General features: G+C 40.5%; 1 protein-coding gene across 3 annotated transcripts in view; it reads left to right on the forward strand.

Moving 5' to 3' along the window:
* NAV2 (neuron navigator 2) overlaps positions 1 to 22,809 on the forward strand; it is a gene marked incomplete at its 5' end in the record, with an annotated part of 366,989 nt that overhangs the window by 327,649 nt on the left and 16,531 nt on the right. For all 3 annotated transcript variants that reach the window (XM_082283277.1, XM_082283275.1, XM_082283276.1), the window contains 11 exons: positions 3,040 to 3,507; positions 4,522 to 4,587; positions 5,774 to 5,818; positions 7,996 to 8,156; positions 10,267 to 10,455; positions 16,135 to 16,187; positions 17,456 to 17,479; positions 17,587 to 17,661; positions 21,376 to 21,459; positions 22,048 to 22,159; positions 22,483 to 22,628. In XM_082283277.1, coding sequence (XP_082139403.1) covers positions 3,040 to 3,507; positions 4,522 to 4,587; positions 5,774 to 5,818; positions 7,996 to 8,156; positions 10,267 to 10,455; positions 16,135 to 16,187; positions 17,456 to 17,479; positions 17,587 to 17,661; positions 21,376 to 21,459; positions 22,048 to 22,159; positions 22,483 to 22,628 — 1,423 coding nt within the window. The remainder of the gene's footprint in view (positions 1 to 3,039; positions 3,508 to 4,521; positions 4,588 to 5,773; positions 5,819 to 7,995; positions 8,157 to 10,266; positions 10,456 to 16,134; positions 16,188 to 17,455; positions 17,480 to 17,586; positions 17,662 to 21,375; positions 21,460 to 22,047; positions 22,160 to 22,482; positions 22,629 to 22,809) is intronic.

A 22,809-nucleotide genomic window follows, 5' to 3' on the forward strand; every position in this document is an offset into this window, starting at 1 on the left:
TGTCTGGCTTTGGTGCAGCACTTACTATTTAGTGTCCTACTTCAAGGTCTTTGTATTCACATTTAATTTCACGTAAACAGGTTGGCCAGTGTTGTGGATACTTAGGACATCACGCGACAGCAGCAAAAATTTAACATTTAGAAAGAAACCAAACCTGTCTGGCAGAAAGTTTGGCAATTACAATTTGAGTCTCCTTGTTGCAAAAATCATACCTGAAGGCTTTTATCCATGCAGATATCACAGGAATAAGAATTTTCTTACCTGAAGGTTACTGAAGAGTTCTTGCAGAGATGTGTATGTAACAAACCTAGAAGTACTCCAGTCGTGGATCAAGTTGTAAACCAACAACAGGAGACTTATCTCGGATTTTCATGGTGACAGTGGCATTGACCTGCCATGCTTAGATTCACCCAAAGCAATCTATTATAAGTTGTGTGGATTAGCCCAGTATGTTGTGAGACTCAACATTTTAGCCTGTGTAGAAGAACCCTAAATATAGTTACTGTCTAAGCTGGGTTAAATTTTCTTACTTTAATACTATTTTTTGGACAAAAATCCTGTCTGTCTTCTATTTCTCCAAGAGTACCCCACACACTATTCTAACATTAACATATAGTTGGTGAGGAGCTAATCTGTTGATGCAGCGTATATCAAAGCCTTGATATTGGTGAAAAGTTCTGTTAATATTATTTTTGGATTGAATTTGAGTAGCTTGTCTGTTTCAAGTTGCAGTGTTTTGCATTTCATTTTGTCGTGACGCCCATAATACCCATACAGTTATGCTCCATCATCCTGCTTCCAGTGATGTGAGAAAGCCACATTCCATCTGAAGCACCAGTGCAAGCATAATGGCTGTGATGGCAGCTTAGGCTGATGCTGTAAACGTTTTTAGATGGGTGGTTTTATTTGAAGAGCCTGTGTGAGGATAATTCAAGATACTTTATTTTGTACCTGGTTAACAACAGATAAGCCGTGTACTTTGGAACATACAATTTCCATCAGTGGCTACTTAACTCCAGTAGGCCTTTCATTTCTGTAGGATACACAATGAGAAATGCAGATTTTCAGTGTTTTTAGTGATTTCAGTGTGCCTCAGGCACACTGGTAGGAATTTGGTTGGGAATTTTTTTATTGCTAAGAAGCTACATTGCTGGCTGTGTAACTGAAATGCTACATTAGAAATACATGAAACTTCAAAGAGCAGACACTGAGGCTCAATTTAACTATTCCCTCATTTGATATACAATTTCACACTTGAATTTTCATCAGCCTGTCTTAAGTTGTCATGTGTTGAAATGCATCAGAGTTGAATTGGGCCTTGTCTGCTTATTACTGATTTCTAGGATGACGGTAAAGAAGATTTTGAGCTTAATTTTCAGTCAGTTGAGTTGCAGACATTGTTTTTTGCATATGTCCTCTTGGCCCTGTAATTTTTTTTTGTGTTACGCTGTGGATTAGAATCCATACCTTTGTAATGATACAGACTTACCTATAAGTTTGCAAATATATGTAACTTCCGTGTTGTCATAAACAGGGAGTAGCTTAAAAACAGCTTGTAAAACTGTTGTGTGGGTGTTTGGGGTTTTTTAAGCTCTGGGTTCCTTTCTTTAAGAGTGGTTTTCCCAGTGCAACTGAAGAGATCGTATGCTCTGGCACAGGAATACCTTAGGGAATACCCTAAGCTGGTATTGCTGCTGAAGGCCATAGAATCATAGACTGGTTTGGGTTGGAAGGGACCTTAAAGGATCATCTCATTCTTATCCCCCTGCCGTGGGCAGAGACACCTTCCACTATCACAGGTTGTTCAAAGCCGCAGCCAGCCTGGCCTTGAATGCTTCAGGGATGGGGCAGTCACAGCTTCTCTGGACAACCTGTGCCAGGGTCTCACCACCCTCTCAGGGAAGAATTTCTTCCCTATATCTGATCTAAACCGGCCCTCTCAGTTGGAAGTGTTGTCCAGGTGCCTTGTGGCAAGTGCACAGCAGCAGCTGCCCAGCTCAGGTGTGTTCCGGGCACTTAGTGTCCGTGTGTGGAACAACCTGGGCATACTCAAAAGCAGAAAAGTTCTGCCTGGTCTCCAGACCCACCCCATAGTCTTTAGGAACACCTGTATGGAAGTGCTGTAGTCCTCTATTCTAAAAGGTTTCACGCACAGTACTCCACGGTGAATGATTAAAAAGCAAATTTGTACAGGTATGTGTGAGGAAAACTGAGGTTCCAAAGGCAGATACAGGAGCTAAGTGGCAGAAACAAAAGCAATGTTTTGGGGTGGGTGTTTGAAGCTGGAGTGGAAGATACACTTCCTTCCTAATTTTGAAGATCAGTTTTGCAATGATCAATAATTTAGTCCAAAGCATGCGTACTAAGGCACTTTGCCACTTCTGAGAAGTTTCCCATTGGCACTGCAGCTGCATCACAGGCAGCAGGGATGCTGCAGTCAGCCTCCTCCATCCCCCTCCCTCCCTGAGTTCTGAAACTCAGTTTTTTACTAGCCAGTTTCAGGTGCCAAAAAGCAGGTAACATCATATTCTGCACTAAAAAATATGGTTTCCAGCCAGCTTGGCTCATGGAATGAAACAAGCCTACGTTTGGTATGAGAACATTGTTGCACCCCAGTAAATGCTGCTTCTGTGCAGAGCATTTGGTGTTTTGCACAGAATTTACCTGCTCAGTAAGCTTTCAATCTCTACTATTCCATACATCAGATTGTTTCTCTGGTGTCCTTTTTCCTTAAGGGACAGAAGATGATATGATTGTATCTTAGTTCTGTGAAGCTGTATTTTAGCTTTGTGAAAGTATTAGTTGATGATTCAAAGAAGACACACCTGAGATAGATCTGAAGCTGTTGTAATTGCCTCTGGGCTTTATTGAAAGGGACAGTGACCACAAGGAGATTATAAACGTATAGTCGCCTATGTACAATCAAGGATCATGTACTTAATACTGGTTTTCTGAAGCTAAGATGATATATATGGTCTAGATATAAGATATCCTTCTATTCCATTTTATGTATTTTTCATGTTGTCTTCTTTTTTACAGACTTTTTGGTGGCAAGCCTAGTAAACAAGTTCCCATCACAACAGCTGAAAATATGAAAAACTCAGTAGTCATCTCCAACCCTCACGCTACCATGAACCAGCAGGGTAACCTTGACTCCCCATCTGGCAGTGGTGTGCTGAGCAGTGGGGGCAGCAGTCCCCTCTATGGTAAAAACACAGATCTCAACCAGTCTCCGCTGGCATCCAGCCCCAGTTCTGCACACTCGGCTCCTTCCAACAGTTTGACGTGGGGCACCAACGCCAGTAGCTCTTCTGCAGTTAGCAAGGATGGCATTGGATACCAGTCTGTCAGCAGCCTTCACACCAGCTGCGAATCCATTGACATCTCCCTGAGCAGTGGAGGTGGGCTGAGCCACAACTCCTCCAGTGGCTTGATTCCAGCCTCCAAGGATGATTCTCTGACTCCCTTTGTCCGAACCAACAGTGTTAAGACTACGTTGTCTGAAAGGTTAGTGGGTTTTTCTCTTGTTTCTGTGTTTGTATCTCAAGTGGGAATGAAGCCCTGGCAGCAGTAGCCAATGCTGCATTTATAGATCAAATAATGCTTCTTACAAGACAGTGCAGATAATTCTAGGTCCTACTAGAACATACAAATAAATTATTCCAGGCAGAGAGCCCAGTTCAGAGCAAGAGGATGAGTTCAGGTTAGATTTTTAATTTCCTGTCATAGCCAATGTGACAACTTTTTTTTTGTCACCAGGTACCTCATATTTGAATTTTGCATTGTATGTTATCCTTCCTGTTAATTGAGCTGATAGTGATATTTAAAAAACCCCTCAAATTTTGATTTGAAAAGTCAACTGTTTCCTGTTAAACTTTTTGATGAGAGAATTTGATGACTTTCAAACTGGAGGTGATGCTGAAAAGACAAGTCCCCATCTCCGTAGTCACTTGATCCCTTCTCATCCTCTCCCTGCTGCCTCGTCCCATGTCCAGTTGCTCCCTACAATGTTTCAGTACAAGCATTCATGTGAATGCTTAGTGAATCCTATTGGAAGCTGGATCCAAGTGAAAAACGATCAGCTGAGTTGTATTTCAGACTGATCAGTTCCCCAGCTCTGTATAGGATGAGCTTCACTGGCAGCTGTGTGGACACAGGGTAGGACCTGGGAGGAGGCCAAGCAGGGAGGAGGGAACAGGGCTTTTTCAGCATGGGAGATGGATTGGTGGCACACTGAGCTAATGGTGGGGTGAACTTGGCAGTGGTCTCTGAGGAACCCCTTGTAGATGGCAGAAGAACCTTTCCAAGCTCTGGAAATCAGCTACGTCCTGATGTGTAGTGATGAGTTCAGGTAGCAAAATTTTTGTAGCTGTGTCTCAATGGAGAAAAGTCCACCTGAATGTAATGTTCTGACAGTTTGGGGTTCTGTTTGTGTTTTATTGTAACTCCTTTTTGTTCTCTCATCTTTTCATTCTAATACTCCTTCTCTTGTTTTCTGTCTTGTTGGACTGCTCCTTCTAGCCCTCTTTCTTCCCCTGCTGCTAGCCCCAAATTCTGCCGAAATACTTTGCCCAGGAGACAGGACAGGTAATGCTGTCTCAGGACAGGAGTACGCTCAAGGCTGTAGGTTTTGTTGCCCATCTCAGTGAGGCAAATTGTTTTGTGCCAGACTGTGCTCAGTTGAGTGCTCTGCTGTGTTCGTCATCCAGGTGTGAACTGACACAAAGACATGCCAGTGAGAGTCCCTGCAAACACCCATCTACCCACCCAAATCAATCTGGAGAGGGGCATACAGCAGAGTTGGCATGTTTTTGGTGTTGCTCATGTTTCTGGGAGTGTCCTTTGGTTTTCCCCCATTCATATCTCTGCCAAAGGCAATTTGAAAATCATGCCCTTTTTTTTTCCTACGAATCTAAACTCTCACTAGCATTTCAGCATTCCTCTGGCATGCTGCTTTTCCCACTGCCTTTCTGGCCTGTCCTTTTTGTTGTGAAGTCCCTGTGTCATTCAGTGTCGTCAGTCTCTTACTGCAGCTTGGCTCATGAGTGTTTTCCAAGTGCTTAGGTACATTCATCCTTGTACAAGTGAATGCTAAACTTAGGAAAAGATGACACAAATCTAAACATGCCAGCTCACTTTTGCTCACTGATATAAGTTTAATCAGTCCCATACTGTGACATAGCTATAAGGGTTGTCATGTAATTAATTTACTTAAGCATGGGGATATTTTCTGTAAAAACAAACAGGCTCTGCTCATCAGTTGTAAAAGACATAAGCTGAAATAGTTGAGTTTTGGGCAACTGATTGGTCCATTTTACTTTGCTAATGGAACTTAAGCTAAGATTTGGAAATTTAAACAGTCTGGGCTCAATAATGCTGTACAGTAGTTAGGTGCATTCCCTAAATGGTGTACGGTGAAAGAAATGATGGGAAAGTGGTTTGGACTTGAAGATTCCCATCAGGTTTTACCAATAGCCTGCTGAAAAGCCTATTTTTAATCACCCATTTGATATTTAAAGAGCCATTTTTGTTCATTGTGGGTAGGAGAAACAGCGAAATGAGGTTGTGGACAGATGTGGTTCATTGGCATGGTACCAGCTGCATGTTTGTGCAAACCCCACTTGGGTGAGGAGGTCTGTGCATGTTTCTGTAGGGAGGCCCCAGCACCTTTTCCTCTGAAAAGGTGATGCAGATGTTTGTACGTCCTTCGTCCTGATCTTATTCCTTCCCTTTTGTTCTTCTCTGAAGTTCTTTTCTTTTAACTTTTCTGCAGCGACCCACATCTTGATAGGAACACTTTGCCTAAGAAGGGACTCAGGTATTGGTGTTTCCACATGGTTTAACATCTTTTGTGGTGGCTTTGGAGTTTGCTTTGTGTTTCTGTTGTGGCTGGTGGTGATGGTCGCAGTTTGCAAGAGGTGGCAACAATACTCCTTCTTTCTTTTTTCTTTCTTTCCTTCATTCTTTCTTGCTTTGTTGCTTTCTTTTTTTCAATCCTCAAAGAAGGGTCATTGACAACCATGCTTTTTTCATCCAGTGGCCTCTCTGCTTGGTCAAGAACTGTGGCTTTTGCTGGCTTAATTGCTGAAAAGCATCTAGAACCGTCCCTGGGCTTGATTTAAAAACAATAATGTTGCTGTTTCTGTGGCTGTTACATGGAATGACCTGAGATGGTTTTAACTCTGGGAACCCTGATGTTGTTAGATAAATAGAAAAGATTTACAAGATCATGCCAAACCTTTCAGGATGAAATTGGACATACTAATTTTTTAAAAAAATTGCTTCAGAATACCTAAATCTATAGGGCTCTGCTCTCATAGAAAATAACAAAAAAATCGTCAAATAAACTTTCAGCAGTTGTCTTCTCATGTATTTTGTACATCTGTAAGGTAGCGATTTTTGTAACATTATTTTTTTTCCATTGATACAAGCAATTCTAGCCAGAATTACTATCAGCTATGTTAATTAAATGCTTTAAGTGCTAGAGAATTTATAGAAGGTATCTTTGACAATTTAGGAAATTGCAGCTTCTGAATTGCTTAATGCAGCTTCTGGGATCACTGGGGCAATGCCTTGGAACTGCAGCTGTGATTTATTCTGTGCTATGCATGTTGTTCTTCACAGCAGCCTTGTCCCATGAAGCTGAGTACTAAAAGCCCTTTTAAAATGGCAATTTGTTTTCATGTTTCTATGGTCCTCAAGCATGTCTCTAATAAATACTCTCTTTTAAGACCAAAACATTTGAGTGCTGAAGAGGTAGGTATTAATGCTGAAGATAAAAATATATCTGTAGTGTGTTAAGGTAACATGACTGTTTAAAGCCCCTTTCTAAATAAACTGATTTATATGTAAAGTTTAAGAGATGCAGATTGTCAGGGACTGCTGCTGAAGTGTTGAGGCACAAGCAGAAGAATGAATGTATGTTTTGAAAGCAGTTTGACTTTTTAAATTTTTGCAGTGTTCCCATTGATTTAAAATAGTCTTAATAAGTGATATCTTACTGTAGGGTGTTTACTTGAAGGGAGTCAAATTAATTAAATAGATAATATCAGCCAATAATAGGCTCCGCGTTTTTGGAAGGAAAGCTAGTAACTCATAAATCTTTGTCCAAAGGTGATGGCACAGCCTGAGACAGACACTGAATTCCATCAGCAGACAAGTGTTTCCATGATGCTCTGGCTGTTGATACCTGTACCCTATCACGTAGCTCAGATAACACCTGTCCTGACAGACCTATTTTTCACACATATACACAATAAATCAAGCTGAAGCTGAAGCCCGTGGGTGTTTTGCCACTGATGTTGGCATAGACCATGTTTCTGCTATTTTCATTGCCGTCAGAAAAGGCTAAACATAGTCTCCTTTATGATGTTTTAATGCTGTTAGTTTTGAACTAAATGGGATACGCCTCCACAGGTGTTATATGAACGTCTCTGGAATATGAAATACTGGGTCACAGCTTGTTGAAAAAAATCTCGATAATGGCTTTGTTGACTTGAATTTGGTTATAACATCACAAAAAGTCAGCTAAGATTAGTCATGTACCAAAATATTTAAATTGTGTTAGAATTTTGGCATAACTTAAGGAAAGGTTTTCTGAGTTACAGTTTTACTTTTAAATCATATGATATTGTAGCACATGCTACATTTTATCCTACAGTTCTCCACTACACACTACCTGTAACTTTTGGTTCACTCTGGTTTGGCTACCACTGAACCAATAGGAAAGAAGTTTGTGGTTTGGTTTTTCCCCCCAAACAGAGGTGAAATTAATTAGGAACATCTTGGAAGAGCTTGGAGCAGCTCCTTACTTCAGAGTTCTTTTGGGTTTATATCATTCAATCCTTTAATTTCATATGAGGATTCTTCCATTTTTCCTTCTCTCTCTCCCACTCCAAGTCTTGTGACATTTCATGGTTGTTTTTTTTTTTTTTTTAAACAGAAAAGTCAAATAAATATCAATGTTCATAGTGAAAAACCTGTTTGCTTTTGCAGGTATACTCCATCCTCCCAGCTCCGTAGTCAAGAGGATGCAAAGGAATGGCTCCGGTCCCACTCAGCAGGAGGACTGCAGGATACTGCTGGCAATTCCCCATTCTCATCTGGATCCAGCATAACATCACCCTCTGGAACTAGATTTAACTTCTCACAGCTTGGTGAATAATTATCTGTTTGAATAATCACAGCAATGCATTGCATGTCCTGAAAACAGCGTGTTGCTCAAGATAATTTTCTTTCAGCATCTCCAAGGCTCACACTGAACCTGAGGAAGCACTTGCATTGAAATGAGTGTGACTAATTAGCATTATTATCTTGTATGCCCAAAGGTGCCATACTCGCAGTAACTTTGAAACTGCTTCTCTGGGAGTAATCAGATTCCTTAATATAACTTGTGAGTCTTCAGTAGAGCTGTTGGTTAATACCACAGATTGGGGTGCATAGAGGACATAAGATGTTGCCTGCTGTATAGTAATAATTCTCTAAAATCCAAGCATTTTCCTTACCCTATGTGCCAGTCTCATCAGTTTGGTATTCTATCTTTGTCTTTTTCAAGTGGCTTGTTGGAAAATTGCAGAAAGCTCAATCTGAAGCAATATATAAAAGTCAGGGGAGTTTCAAGTCAGAACAACTGCCATTCCTTCACTTAATTTCATTGATAAACACATGAAGGAAACAATAAAAGCTGATTGGCAGGATCCATGAAGCATTGCAGGTTTTAGTTGACCCTATCAGCAGTTGAAATAACCTAATTTAAAGTGCTAGTGGTGCTCATCTCTGCTGGGCTGGTTAAGTATGACTTAGTTGCCTTTGGAATTTCTTCAGGCTTGTAAATTTTGTCTTTAAGTGACATTTGGAAAGTACTATGTTGAACAGGCATTTTCTGTTTGTTTATGACTTTCAGAAGCCCGTCCATAATAATCAGTTTTATTATTTAAAATAAATACATTGTTTATGATAACTTCTATATAATGACTAATTCATATATAATAATTATGTGCAAAACAGTTAAGCTTGTATTTGTGAACTTCTTGTGTGAATTTGGAGCAGATTGCACAGTCACTTATTTCTAGTTTAGTTTTGAGTTGCAGTACTGACATTCTAGAGCCTTTCTTTGAGTGTTCTGGAAAGAAACACATTCAATAAGTGTCTTTAAATAAACTGACACTTAGCAAAATTTCAGCTGAATATACACACAGCATAGCTACATTTCTAACAGCTAGCAGACTGTCAGGAAAGTTCATGAAATTAAAGAAAAAAAAAAAAAACAACAAACCCAAAAAGTTGTTTCGCAGAAAGTTAACTCTTTGTGCAGAGTGTTGGAGGTTATTTGTATTAGCTTCAAAAGCCATTTGGCCACAAACAGCAGTGAACACCAGGGAAAAAAAAAAAAAAAGAAAATATGCTTTTCTATGTTCTTAGGAAAAGAGCTTAGAGATATTGGAGTCAAGAGGGGTCACTGGATTTAATTTAAGAGCAAATGGTAGTTGAGCACCTCTAAACTGAATTATTCTGTCTTCTACAATAGTCTGTATCAGCTGATGGTCTATATTGTAACAGGCAATGACAGCACACCAAGAGGAACCTGCCAGATGAACAGTGATTTTGTTTGGTTTTTTTACCCACAAATCAAGTAGTTCTTAGTAAATAGCAGGCATAATTTTGGCACAAAAGTTCTTTCAAGAAATGTGAGATTGGAGTGGTTTTGTACTCTAAACACTGGCTGGCAGAATTTTGGCTTTTAAGACAAAATTAATATTTTACAGTTCTCAGGGCATTATAGTGGAAAAAAAGTTCTGACATGTACAGCTATTAGGGAACTAAAGCTCTTTGCAGTTGTGACTAAAATACATAGAAAAATGTAATTTTCTTAGAACTTGAAGGCTTTGAAGAGGGTAAGTCCTGCTCTATATAGACAAAACACTACAGTTTTTGTGGAAGAATGGTTCCAAATTAAGTAAGGGTTAATTAGTTAATGCCTCGGAGGTGGTAGTGAGGTGACTGAGCTTGTTTGTAGAAGCACAGACAAATCACCCAATGTTTAAAATGGCCTTATTTTACTTGAGTTTTCACATTCACTAGCCTGGTTTGCATACCTCTTACTGGAATTCATTGAATTTAGAAAAACAATGACGCTTGGAGAAGATGGTATCAAAAATTTTGTCTCAAAGTAGGGGGGAAAAAAACGTTTGTTGGTAGCTGCACAAAAAACAAGTGTGAAAATGTGCGGTTCCAGCACTAACCGGGTGTTCATTGCTGGCTTTGCAGCGAGCCCCACGACTGCAGCCCAGCTGAGCCTGTCCAACCCCAGCATGCTGCGCACGCACAGCCTGTCCAACGCCGACGGGCCCTACGACCCCTACGGCGACACGCGCTTCCGCAACAGCTCCATGTCCCTGGACGAGAAGAGCAGGACCATGAGCCGCTCCGGCTCCTTCCGCGACGGCTTCGAGGAGGGTCAGTAAAGTTCCGTGCGGCTGGAAACGCTCAAAACGCGGCCTTTTCACCTCAACTCAGTGCTTTTCAGTTCAGCACAGGGGGCGTTCCAAAAACGGCTTTCTCCGTGTGGAGCTCTTGGTGTTCGGTAAAACCTTAGTCCTAGTCGTGGTTGTTCTGATCATAGAATCGTAGTGTTGGAAGAGACCCACAAAGATCGTCAAATCCAACTCCTGGCCCTGCCCAGGACACCACAACAATCCCCCCATGTGCCCTAGAGCATTGTCCAAACACTCCTTGAACTCGGCCAGCCTTGCTGCTGTAACCACTTCTTTGGGGAGCCAGTTCCAGTGCCCCAGCCACCCTCTGGGGGAAGGGCCTTTTCTGATACCCAACCTAAACCTCCCCTGAGTCACCTTCAGGACATTCCCTGGGGTGCTGTTGCTGGTCACCAGAGAGAATGGTGATGTTTATTCAGTGATTGTTTTGGTCAGACACAAGAAATAAGTGCTGTACCTAGACCCTGGCTGTTCAAGAAATGGATTAAACACATTGTGTGCTTCATTTTTAGTCCTCTCAAAATGAGTAATTCATGCTTAGAGTCAGTGCATTAGTGTTCCTTCAGTAGGGGTACTCTGAACTTGCACCTCCACAGTTCTGCTTGTAGTATAGTTAAGTGATATCAGTTGGACTGTTTCTGTCCTGGCAATTTTTCCAGTATTTAATCTGTACTGAAATTATCTTTGCTTTTCATTTCCGCTGAATGTCCTGGCTTGATACAACAGATCTTCCAAAGAAAGGTATTGAGTAGTTCTTTGAAACATCTAGGCTTGTCTTTTTAGTGCTTCATTATCTTTTCAAATATGTAACCGCACCTTATAAAAAGAACCCATGCAAATATAATAAGAAAAAGTATTTACCTCTAAATGAATATTTAGTTTGGTTGCTGCTGATCAGGCATCCTTGTGGCTGCAGCAGGAGTAGCTGTGAGCACACATTAAAATCCTCAAGCATTGCACATTGAGAAGTCAAGCATGCAGTGGTTCATTGAAAACTCTTCCAACATTAAGTCTTTGAGTCTTAAATCTCCTTTCTGGCAAGGGTTGGGAGCTTGATTGTACTTACAGGCCACACAAGCCTTTGATGGCTCTTTCCTCTGCTTCTGAAGACCTGCACTTACTCAGCCCTGTTAATACTAGTGCCCCATTGCTGGTGCTCTCCAAGAGCCAGGCATGCATGGGAACCACACTTCAGTGCTTTGCAGAAGCTTTTGAGACCCACAAAGTGCCTTCCTGGAGATTCTGGTTATCCTGTCAGGTTTTTTTGCCATTGGAAGAGGTAGAAAATATGTATTGGATATGGCTCTGAAAAGATTCATTAATTAATTGGTTACTGAATTTAATCAATCTAACTTCAGTACATTTAATTGTATTTTTGAGGTCTATGGCTGAAGATCTTTATTAGGGGTTGAAAACTATTAGAATAATGCTGTAGGGCTAAGAGCTGGGCTGTTGCAGGAATTAACCTTCATTTGTTCTCAGAAAGCTGAATTATCACGAGCAGTCAAAGACTGCCAGGTGCTCAGTCAGTTGAGTTCCATACTGTGATGCACAGTCATGCTCTTACTAAATTGTCCCCTAATATAATCTGTGAAGGAATTTGAATCACATCATTTGTTACACTTCAGTGATTTACTGAAGGAGCTACTGCAGCAAAACTTACTTGGGTTTTATTGAAGACGTCCTCCAAAAAATTTAGCCTTAGTCTTTTAACTGTGCTCAAGATTGCAGCAAAACCATTTTGGCACATTGGAGGTTAACTTCTCTCTTGTAGTTCAGAAATTCTTGTCCAGCAGAGAGGCTAGTTTGGATAAACATTTAACAAGTATTGCATGTTTGAAGACAAGCTATTAAAGAAAAAAAGAAAAGGAAAATTTGAAAAGAGTTAGGTGAAATGTTCTATTAAGTGCTTTTTACTAATTTGAAAAAAGTAATAAAAATGAAGTCCAAGAAATATCCACTAAGTTATGAACTTGAAAGTAGTTGGAAAATGTGACTTTTGTATCTGAGGAAGGAATTTGACCCTACAGTTGACATGCTGAAGATCCCTTTCAGCTTTTCCTCAATTTTTCACACCTAAAAGGATAATGTTATTTTACCAGACGGGTTGAATGTTTAGGTGTAGTCTCAATATTTTTGTCTTCAGGAAAAGGTCTTTCATCACTTCCCTGGCTGTAGAGAAGGCAGGAGTCACCTGCTTATTAGTTCCTGCTTATTTTTCAGGGAATCACAAGCTGTAAGTGATCAAGTGGTTCTGAACACAGCAGAGATTTGCTTCACCTTGAGAGAATAGGTTAAAAAGTATTATAGAAATTTAAATTTGTGGTTAATGAACAAATTGATTTTATACAATCATCCAGCGTCAATGAAGGACAAATACAGGTCTTAAATAAAGCTTACCAACCTACTTCTTAATTACTTCCTAGCACATAAGATTACAAGAAATTTGTTTCTCATTAACTTCAGCAGGGCCCGGATTTATTCTTAAAAGCCTTTTCTTCTCTTGTCTCTGGGTGTGAAGAAGTACAGTCATGTTCTCTCACAGCACAGCATGTAGAACGTTGGTCAGCCTTGCAGTACATAACTCTTGTGACAGACAGGGTTTCAGGGCTGTGGAGATGCCAGCAGGAGCAGCCTCCAAACTCTCCAGAGCTTCTTGGGGAAAAAAAGCAGCGTAAAAATTGAGTGGCCTCTTGGCTCTCCAGTTTCCCCACTTACCCAGCCAACAGTCTTCCCTGGGAGCTGGGCTGCCACTGGCTCCACTCTGATCCTCCAAGAGAAAAAAAAAAAAAAATTATCATTGGGATATAAATTGTTACTCCTTTTTGTGCTACTGACTGCAACACCAGTTGTTCTTTCTGCTCTCTGGGCAGATTATCATGGCTAGAGCCTTTCTTTTCTAACATTAAAAATGATACGTGCTTGCCTGTGCATTTACAGTGCTTTAAAAGAATAGCTCCAGACCAATTTGGGTTTGTAGGCTGTGTGCAAATGCATGCTGGCTGCAAAAACCAGGAATTGCATTAAGAGCATAACTGCCTTCAGGCTCCTAATTAAATAGCCTTCAAGTAGCCATCTGCAGATACTTTAAAAAGAAATTGCACAAATTTATTAACTCCCTAGCTGTCCTTAAAGTGAGAAATCTGAAATTTTGTACACAGTTAAATGATGCACTTGAGTCACCGTTCTTGGAGGAATTTAAGAGCCGTGTCGATGTGGCACTTGGGGACGTGGTTTAGTGATGGCCTTGGCAGGGCTGGATTATTGGTTGGACTGGATGATCTTACAGGTCTTTTCCAACCTAAATAACTCTATGATTCTACATGATGGTGGTGTTTCATAAGGCAGGAGTAGGATTCCCAGAATTACGTGTTCTTTCCCTTTTTTTCTCGTTTTGAGGGTTCTTTCCTGTATTAAAGTCCCAATGTGATCTTACAAATTCCAGCGGATGCTAACTCAACGATGTGTGTGACCAAATCCATGGTAAAGGTTTCTGTTTCCTCTCTGGTGAGCTGGTATGGCTCTTTTTTTGGTTACATCTCTATTAGGAAAAAAATTCTCCAAGGAAGAATATAGGGAGGCAGACCAGAAAATAATATTATATTCTTTGTATGAGTCCATTTGTGGCCTTGTGCAATATTGCCTCACTTTGGGCTTTCCATCTTAAAAATCTTAAGGGGAAAATGCAAGTAAAGGAAAATGAGAAGAAGATCTTAAGCACAGAACATCCGTGATACAAAGTTAAAATAGGAATCTTCAGCTTGGAAAATGATGGCTGAAGGGAAGGGAATTTGGTTTGTTATAAAGAGATTGGTTATCCACTCCTCAGAGCACAGCAGTGTAGAGACACTCAAGGAACTCACTGATTCAGCAGCAGGTCTAAAACAACTGCAAGGAATTACATTTCTAAACACAAGAGAATTTTTTTGTTGCAGACAAAATGTGTCAGTGGATTCAGCAGCAGTTAAGCAAGTTAATGGTACAGAGGTCACAGCAGGCCAAATGATGTCTGACTGCAGTTTCCATCCCTGAAATTTCCATCTCTGCTGATTCCCAGAAGGTGCAAAGATGTACCTGGGGAATAATCACTGTGTATCTGTCTCCCCTCTTCATTCTTTTCAGTAAACATGGGCTGTGGTTGCAGGCAGGGCTGGAGCACACCATTAGACAAAGCCTGAGTCTGACTCACACCACTTATTTTTATGTTCTTGGTGTAGTATAGTCCTTAATGCCTAACTAGAAAGGTCATTTTAATTGAAAATATGACTACCCAGAGAAAGCGAATGGGTGTGAGGTTTTTTGTGCTTTCTTGTGGGTTTTTTAAATTGTCTTAAATTCCTTCAGAAGCCAACTTAGACCTTGTTTACTTCTCTTTCCAGTATTGCCTTAGGATATAATGTCAGTGGGAAAGCAGAACCCATTTATTACGAATGTAGAATTGCAGTAGGTAATTCGAGCAAAATGGCAGCTTTTCTAAACTTTTTTTTTTGGCTGGAGGATTTAGAAGAAAGAAAAAGTGATTTTATGCTATGTCATATGATCCGTGTTCAGTTGCCTGAGTTTTGAATGGAAGTTTCGGTTCAATGCATTTTGTTTCTAAAAGTAAAAATAAAGGAAAAGTAATTTTGCATGTTTCAGTAGCAGAAAGAATAGCTTCAGGTACTTTTTTTCAACAGTGTAATAAAGAATGAAATTATGTTATATTTATATGTAAATCCTGATGCCTAAGTGATGGTAACAACCTTGAGAATCACAGAGTAGTTAGGGTTGGAAGGGACCTCTGAAGATCATCAGGGCCATCAGTGTATATGTATATCCTTTACTGAATTTAAATGCAAAAATCGTTTGAAACCAATCATTTTCCAGCAAGTTTTGTAGCCGTGTTTTCACTGTTAATTTCTCTATGGGAGAACAAATTTTGCCTTGCTAAAACAATGTCATTGCTTTAAAGAAAGGCCAAGAAACCCTGCAGGGAAAGGGAATGTTGGGCTCATTGATGCACTGATACAGCTCCCTTAAGTCAGCAGAGGGAAGGTACAGCTGCATTCAGAGGACAATTCACAGCCCCAAAATTAGACAATGTGTTTTTATCCTGGGTCCTCCACATCTTCTCCTGGAGCATCTGGTTACACACTGGAGCTGGGTGTTGTGGTCTTCTCAGGACATCCCCATCTTGGTCTGCTGCTTAAAAAAACCAACAAACCCCCTCAATCTCATCTAAAAGTGAAGATTAAATACTTAGATCTATTTTTGTAATCTCTTCTGCATTTCTTGGGGTTTTTTTTAAATCTTGAGTAGCCCTTTTGCAAGAATTTTAAGAGACACTGTCCAGAGAAATATTTGTTTCTGAACAGATCTTCATCAAAAATTTTTAACTTTCTTGGCCACACCTCATTTTCCCAAGTATTATGAGAATTTTAAAACAGCTTTGCCAAATCCAAGGTTATGGATTGTATCACCTGGCCTTGCATTCTTCAAACCTTACCTTATTGGTGCAATAATATAATATAATTAAGTTTAGGATGGATGATGAAATTTGTGAAAGTATTTCTTCAGCAGATTGGTGGTTGACAGTGGATGATTTATGATGATTCCACTCTGTGGTTAGTGTACTTATATTCATTGTGTTTCTTTCCCTTAGTGCATGGTTCTTCTCTCTCTTTGGTGTCCAGTACGTCATCTATTTATTCCACAGTGAGTATAATGAAATGAAGAGTTTATTTATTAATCAACATTATTGAATTGACTGGTCTTACTGTGCTAGTTTTGCCATTCAAGGAGCAGGAAAAAAGCAGTTCTCATTTGACTGTGTTCTGGATGCTAGCTAGGAAAGGGATGTTTATGTTCATGGGGATGCCTGTGGATGTGTAGCAATATCCTCATTAAACACAGACTTCAATGGCCCAAAAGCAGCCATTGATTTTTTGAGTCTTTAATTTATGCTGTGCTAAGTAGGTTTTGCTACAAAGCACCTCAGTAGATATGAGGAGATTTGAACTTCATTACTTAGAGCATCCCAAAATTTGCTGAATAAAGTCACCCCATCCTTATATTAATGATTTGCTACTAAAGAAGTTTCAGTCCACTTTTTAATGTACAGATACTAATAATTCTAAAAAAGGCTATTTATTCGCTGTGCCAGTAACACTTTCTCCACGAGTATGTATTCATTTTGGTTATCTGATCCTAAAATAACGCTTACTGGAGTTTGAAAATACATAGGAGTACTCAAAGCTTCAGGTTTCTGTGCTTGCTGCACGAGTGGCCCCAATAGTGTGTTTGGATGGGTGTGATTTTTCTGGTGGCTGGTAGTGGACATGTTTACTTAGGAGCAATGGAGTGTGTGACTTCCTACCCCATACTTCTCCTTAGCTTGTAACTTTGGTTAGAAACAGCACATAGTAGCCACAATTTGATCATGCTGACCACAGTGGATGGTCAGTACATCCACTTGGCATCCTCACAGCTGGCTGTGTGTCCTGAGTTTTTCATCACCACACTGCGTAGGCGGCACCCAAGCGGGAGGAATTTCTAAGTTTTTTTTTCACATCACTTTGGAATGCAAAAATGTGACCTCCTTCCCATGGAGAGCTGAGCGTGGGATGAAGGGAATTGCCCAGGATCAGCCAGGTTCTGTGGCTGTCCTGGTTCTCATACAATCCCTTATGGGCAGAGCCAGGACTTCTTCCCCCTTCCACAATTCAGATCAGAGGTGCACCGGTCAGCAGGCTGGGAGGTGGAGCCCAAATTCCTTCCTGCAGAAGGAAGTACCTCACCAGCAGCCTATTTTCTTTTTCTTGAAGAGTAAATAAATTAGGAGATTAAATTAGACTGAATATGGATGTGGGAATCCAAAATCAGGAACTCACATTAGAGTTTTTGAAACACCAAAAGAGAATTTGCATAAATTTGTCAGGCTGGTTATGTTGTAATATCCTCACGTATTTCCTTTTATTTTACAGCCTGAAGAGAAGTGCCAGTCAGAGGTAAGGGCACATCCTCTTTGACAAGCATAAATGACACTGCACTGTGTGTCGTGCTGTTTTATTTCTCCTTGTTTTGATGCACTAAAGTGCTCTCTTAAAACCCACAGATTCGCAAGCTACGGAGAGAATTGGATGCATCCCAAGAAAAAGTGTCAGCTCTTACAACTCAGCTGACTGCTAATGTGAGTACAGCTCTGAGAACAAACATTAACCTGGGATGCATTTAATGCAACAGTTACCACCCAGGTTTTTTAAGTGACAAAAAGATTTCAGGTGTGTAACATTCGGTTTTTATTACTGAGGTGTTTAAAGAAATAACTGCATGCATGTGTGGGACATGTCCAAAAATAACATCCTCTGCCCTAGTAAATTACCTTACACCTTTCTTTAAAAACAGAGTTACAATATTAATTTGGCTTTGTATGTATGTAAACTATTTTAAAGTCCTGAGAAAATCATTAGAGACAGGGTCTTTTTTTATAAATACTGTCTTGCTTTGACGTTTGGATAGGATGAGATACAGATAAAGATTGTAAGTGGTAGGAATAAAAGTTAATAGAAACTTGGACTGAAATGCATTATGTTTTTCTCTTGCATAAAGGTATGGGTTAATGGCATGATAGATAATAGTGGCATAAGGGGCTCTGGAAGCTAACTTAAAGTTAAGTCTAAAGAATGGAGATTCCTGACTTTTTGTCAGTGTAGACAATACTTCTGCTTGTTCCTTTCAGGAATTTGAGGGATAAGTAATTTAAGACATTCAGGGGAAAAAAAAAAATTGGAATCCAGGAGGTGTTGAGGCAATACTGTATTGACCCTGAGCAAGTTTATTTGTGTGTTCTGTGCTGTAGTCACAGTTAGTGGGAATCCGCAACACAGAAGCTTGCAAGGAAAATAAGCAACTCTAGAGTAAATAAGCTGCAGATGAATAGTCAGCAGATTAGATCATACTGAAATCCTGGTTTATGGGAATGAATAAACATCTGAACATGTGCTGCTTGAAGGGGACATTCCTGTCTGTCAGCTCTCTGAGTAGGGGGAATGCAAAGCTTGGGACAGTAAAAGGACAGGTTTCACAGGAAAGTATCAGTATCACAGGAAAGGTTCAAGAGGAAATCTGTGCTGTCTACTGCTGGCATCACGGTGGTTCATCCAGCTTGAAAATGGAGCAGCAAAACCAAGAACACAGTTATAACAGAGAAGTCAAATAAAAGGGCTTTGACTGCATGGAACCACTTAGTTACTGTCCCAAGAGGAAAAGAAAACAATTTAAACATCTTTCAAAAGTTAAATCTTAACATTTGCCAGTCAAATACAAAGGGGATGGATACACGGGTTGGTTTTCTCCCAGAGGCATCTTTTACGTGTGAGAAAGCGGGACCAGATTCTCTTGCTTACATTTTTAATGATGTTGTTAAATAACCCAGCTTGTGTCCTTCAAACAAAGAACTTGTCAGCTGAGCAGCTCGTTTGGCTCTGCCTTGGCTTTATTGCACTCTCCTTCGCACAGTTCAGGGTCACTGGGCTGGTGCTCAGCACGGGCTTGTCTCCAAGAGCAGGGAGCAGCACAGGCTGCTCATTGCCTGGCCAAGCTGCTCTTCATCTGCTCAAGAATTTCTGTGTGGTTACTATCTCTTTGTAGAGAGCAGTTTTTAATGTACACTCCTTTATGTTTTTGTTTGGATTGGGGTCATTTGAGTTTTTGTGGCTTTTTCTTGTGGGCTTTTTTTAAAAAAAAAAAAAAAAAGGTCAGCGTATCATCTATTATTTTGATAATATTCCATTTTTTGGTTAGTTCACTTTGCTAAAATTTTGCTGTGTTTTATTCATGCTATTTAAACTTCTTAGACCTGAGCCTCCCCCTGATTTGTCCATAAATTGACACCAGAGATGTTGCTATAACTGTCCTAGTATTAAATTCCAATCTCTAGCCACCTCTTTTCAGAGAATGTGCCCTTTTTCCATGTAAAAGGCTAGGTCTGTTCCCAAAAAGACTGAGATTAATAAATGCTGTTAGTTAAGGCACTTGGACATTTCCTTTAGACATGATTCCTTTAATAAAAGGCAGTTAAAACTTAGACAATTCAAATTAATCTCTTCAATTTACAATTTTTTTCCTGAATTTCCATGCATAGAGACTGCAGTTGTTGATGCTTCTCATGTCATCAAGGGCATGAATTTGAAAACATTTTGCTGCAGCTATAGAAAGTGAAGATACATTTTTTTCCATAGCTCACTGAACAATTTCAAGACAGGAGTAATTGCAAGATCCGGTTTTGAAAGAGCAACTGGTTTTTAAGGCTCAGGTCAAAGCATTAAGGGTTTATATCCTGTTACTAATCCATGCAGTCCTGCTTGCCCATTTATTTTCTGCTTTTGAAAAATATTGCTGAGGATCCCTGAATATCAGCTTTGTTGTTCCCTGTTCATCCTCCCCAAGAGAAGCTGTGCACTCTCTGTTTTTAAAATAAATATTTAGATTTTCCTACGTGTGTAGTGTTAGGTTTTGAATTACTTTTTGCCATTTTCTCACAGTCTCAGCTCTGCTTATTTTCATAGGGGCTGATGGGAATGAGAGCTGCACATCCCCATGTTATTGTACTGCTCATGTTTGTTTTCATTGTGAATGTGAGAACAGTTCTTTAGGATAAGTCAACTGTGTGCTGCTGCTGAATGAGTCTGGAATAGCTCTGTGAAAGGTTTTGCTATTTTGTATTTTTTGAGGCAAGAAAATGTCCTTTTCTCCTTGGAAAGATTCCAGTTTTACCTGTCACTGTGCATATAGAATTATTTTTAATAGATAAATAATACTATTGATTGCTATGGTTAGTGTAGATTATTATGGCTAATGGGACAAATATATATTGAAATATGCCTGTGATCAGTTATGTGTGCACATGCATATGAATACCCATAAAACAGTGCCATGTCGTGGCTCTAGAAATACAGTTTCTTCAGTTCTTTTCCATCTTCTCATCCTACTTTTCCTTCCTTTTGCTTCTCAGTCATTTTCAATTCCTAGCTGATGTCTTTCATGTAATGGGCACTGGTGTTCTCTGTTGGGGTCCCTCCCCCTGCCATGGAGCCCTGGGAGAGGGGCCCTGGGGGGGAGGCACGGAGTTTCCCTGCCCCTGGTCAGCCTCATTTCCCATTGGTTGGTTTGTGTTCCCCTGGGTGGCCAAGGACCCTCGGGTCCCGTGACTGCAGAGTTCCTGAGCCGAGCCCCGGCCATGCGGCTGGAGAAATAAACATCTCTGAAACAGCTACCACGAATCTGTCCATATATACTTCGGTTTCCACGGGACTCCTGGTTTGAAATATACTTGTTGCAGTAATCCCCGCTGCAACAGTTCTCCATGCTTCCTGGGGGAAAGATTCAACATTCTTCTCCCAAGGAGCACAATGAAATAATTTTCTCATTCCTTGGGAAAAGAAAAAAAAAGGGTAATTGGCCAAGTACCAGGAATTTTGGCTGATATGTGGCAAGCTGACCTTGGTTGGAAGCAAGTTGCACTCAAATATTGGAGAAGTCTTTGAGTTCTATACAGGTATAGCAGCTGCTAAAGCATCTCTTCTCCTGATGGGAGTGAGAACCTCCACCCCTGTGACTGCCAGTATCTTTTTGCCTTAATTATCCACAAGGAGAATAGTGGTTTAGTTGGAGGGAAGTTTCTGCCTGACTTTTCTCTGTACAAAAATTTGCTTTATGTTTTATTGTTGGGAAGCATTTCCATAATATGTGCTCTGCTCATTTGACCTTTTCTTAGCAGTGTTGTTTTCTCTGCACCATTTACACAACAAACAATGCCATGCACTGAGTGGGCCGATTAAATACCTGCAGAAATACTCCTTTTTGGGGGAAGAAAACAAACTCCTCCTGTGTGGTTTGATTTCAGGCTCACCTGGTGGCAGCATTTGAGCAGAGCCTGGGGAACATGACAATCCGACTGCAGAGCCTGACCATGACAGCAGAACAAAAGGTAAAGCTCCAAAAGGATTTGGGAAGTCTTCATTTCTCTTTCCAGCATTGTTGCTCGTGCTCCTTCTGTAGTTGTGTGGGGGAAAAAGCCACATACACAATTTGCCTTAGCTCCCTCATTTGTGGTGACAGAGTAAAATGTATTAAAAAATGTATATAAAACACTCATTTTCTGCACTGGGATTTTGTGGCAACTGATCAGGTTTTTCCTATAAATTGCTGCTTTGGACACAGGTCTTCAGTATTGCATATTTCTGTAATACATTTCATCCCAATGCATCCTGGACATGGAGAGAAAGACCAAGAAGAATATTTACAAGACTGGTAGCATTGGGTTTTTGGACAGTATACTTGAATAGACATTATTCCTGCATTACAAAATACATGCATTTTTTTGAATCACAACACCCAAGCTGTTTTGCACTCTGTTGAGGGTATGTTTCCCCTGATAATCCAAACCTCATTTTCACCTCCTTGCACATGTATATTCCATAAATTCGCTATTCACTACCAATACTTAGATGGAAGTGCAGCCTCTTTGGAGTTCTTCTCCTGTGTACCAGCATACGGGTATTTTTTGTTATTCAAGGACTCGGAACTGAACGAGTTAAGGAAGACAATTGAACTCCTGAAGAAACAAAATGCTGCTGCTCAGGCTGCCATCAATGGAGTCATCAACACACCTGAGCTCAACTGCAAAGGTGAGAGACAAGCACCACACACAGAGACTCCAGGGCTCCTCAGTGAGACTTCAGTCCTCTGGGTAATAGCTGATGTAACCATCAGAGTTACCAAGAGACCAGAATAACCCAGTCATTTACACTGGGATAAATTGCTGAGGGAAAAGTTTGAAGCATCTCAGTTTAATCTTGTCACAAGAAACAACATTGAAATATGCAGTACATCCATTGGGGTAAGTGATTGTCAGAGTGCTGATTTCCCTAAATGTTTATTCAGGATTGCATGGTTAATACCATACATCAAACTTCCAGATAATTCTGACACTGCCTCTGTTCATATCCAGGCCCTGGAGCTGCTCAGCCCACGGACCTGCGGATCCGGAGGCAGCACTCCTCAGACAGTGTCTCCAGCATTAACAGTGCCACCAGCCATTCCAGTGTGGGCAGCAACATCGAGAGTGACTCCAAGAAAAAGAAGAGGAAGAACTGGGTGAGTGTGTTTTAGCAGACTGTGTGAGGTTTATATGAAATTGTTGGGACATGCACAGTGAAAATCTGCCCAGCTGCTCCTTCCTGCCTCGTGCAGCAGGGACTGCACACTGCTGAAATCCTGGGTAAACTCTCCTGTGAAGGCTTAATTGAGTTGTAATTAATGTATATCCTTGTGTTGA

This window comes from Coloeus monedula, assembly GCF_965178545.1.
Source record: "Coloeus monedula genome assembly, chromosome: 6".
Taxonomy (NCBI): domain Eukaryota; kingdom Metazoa; phylum Chordata; class Aves; order Passeriformes; family Corvidae; genus Coloeus; species Coloeus monedula.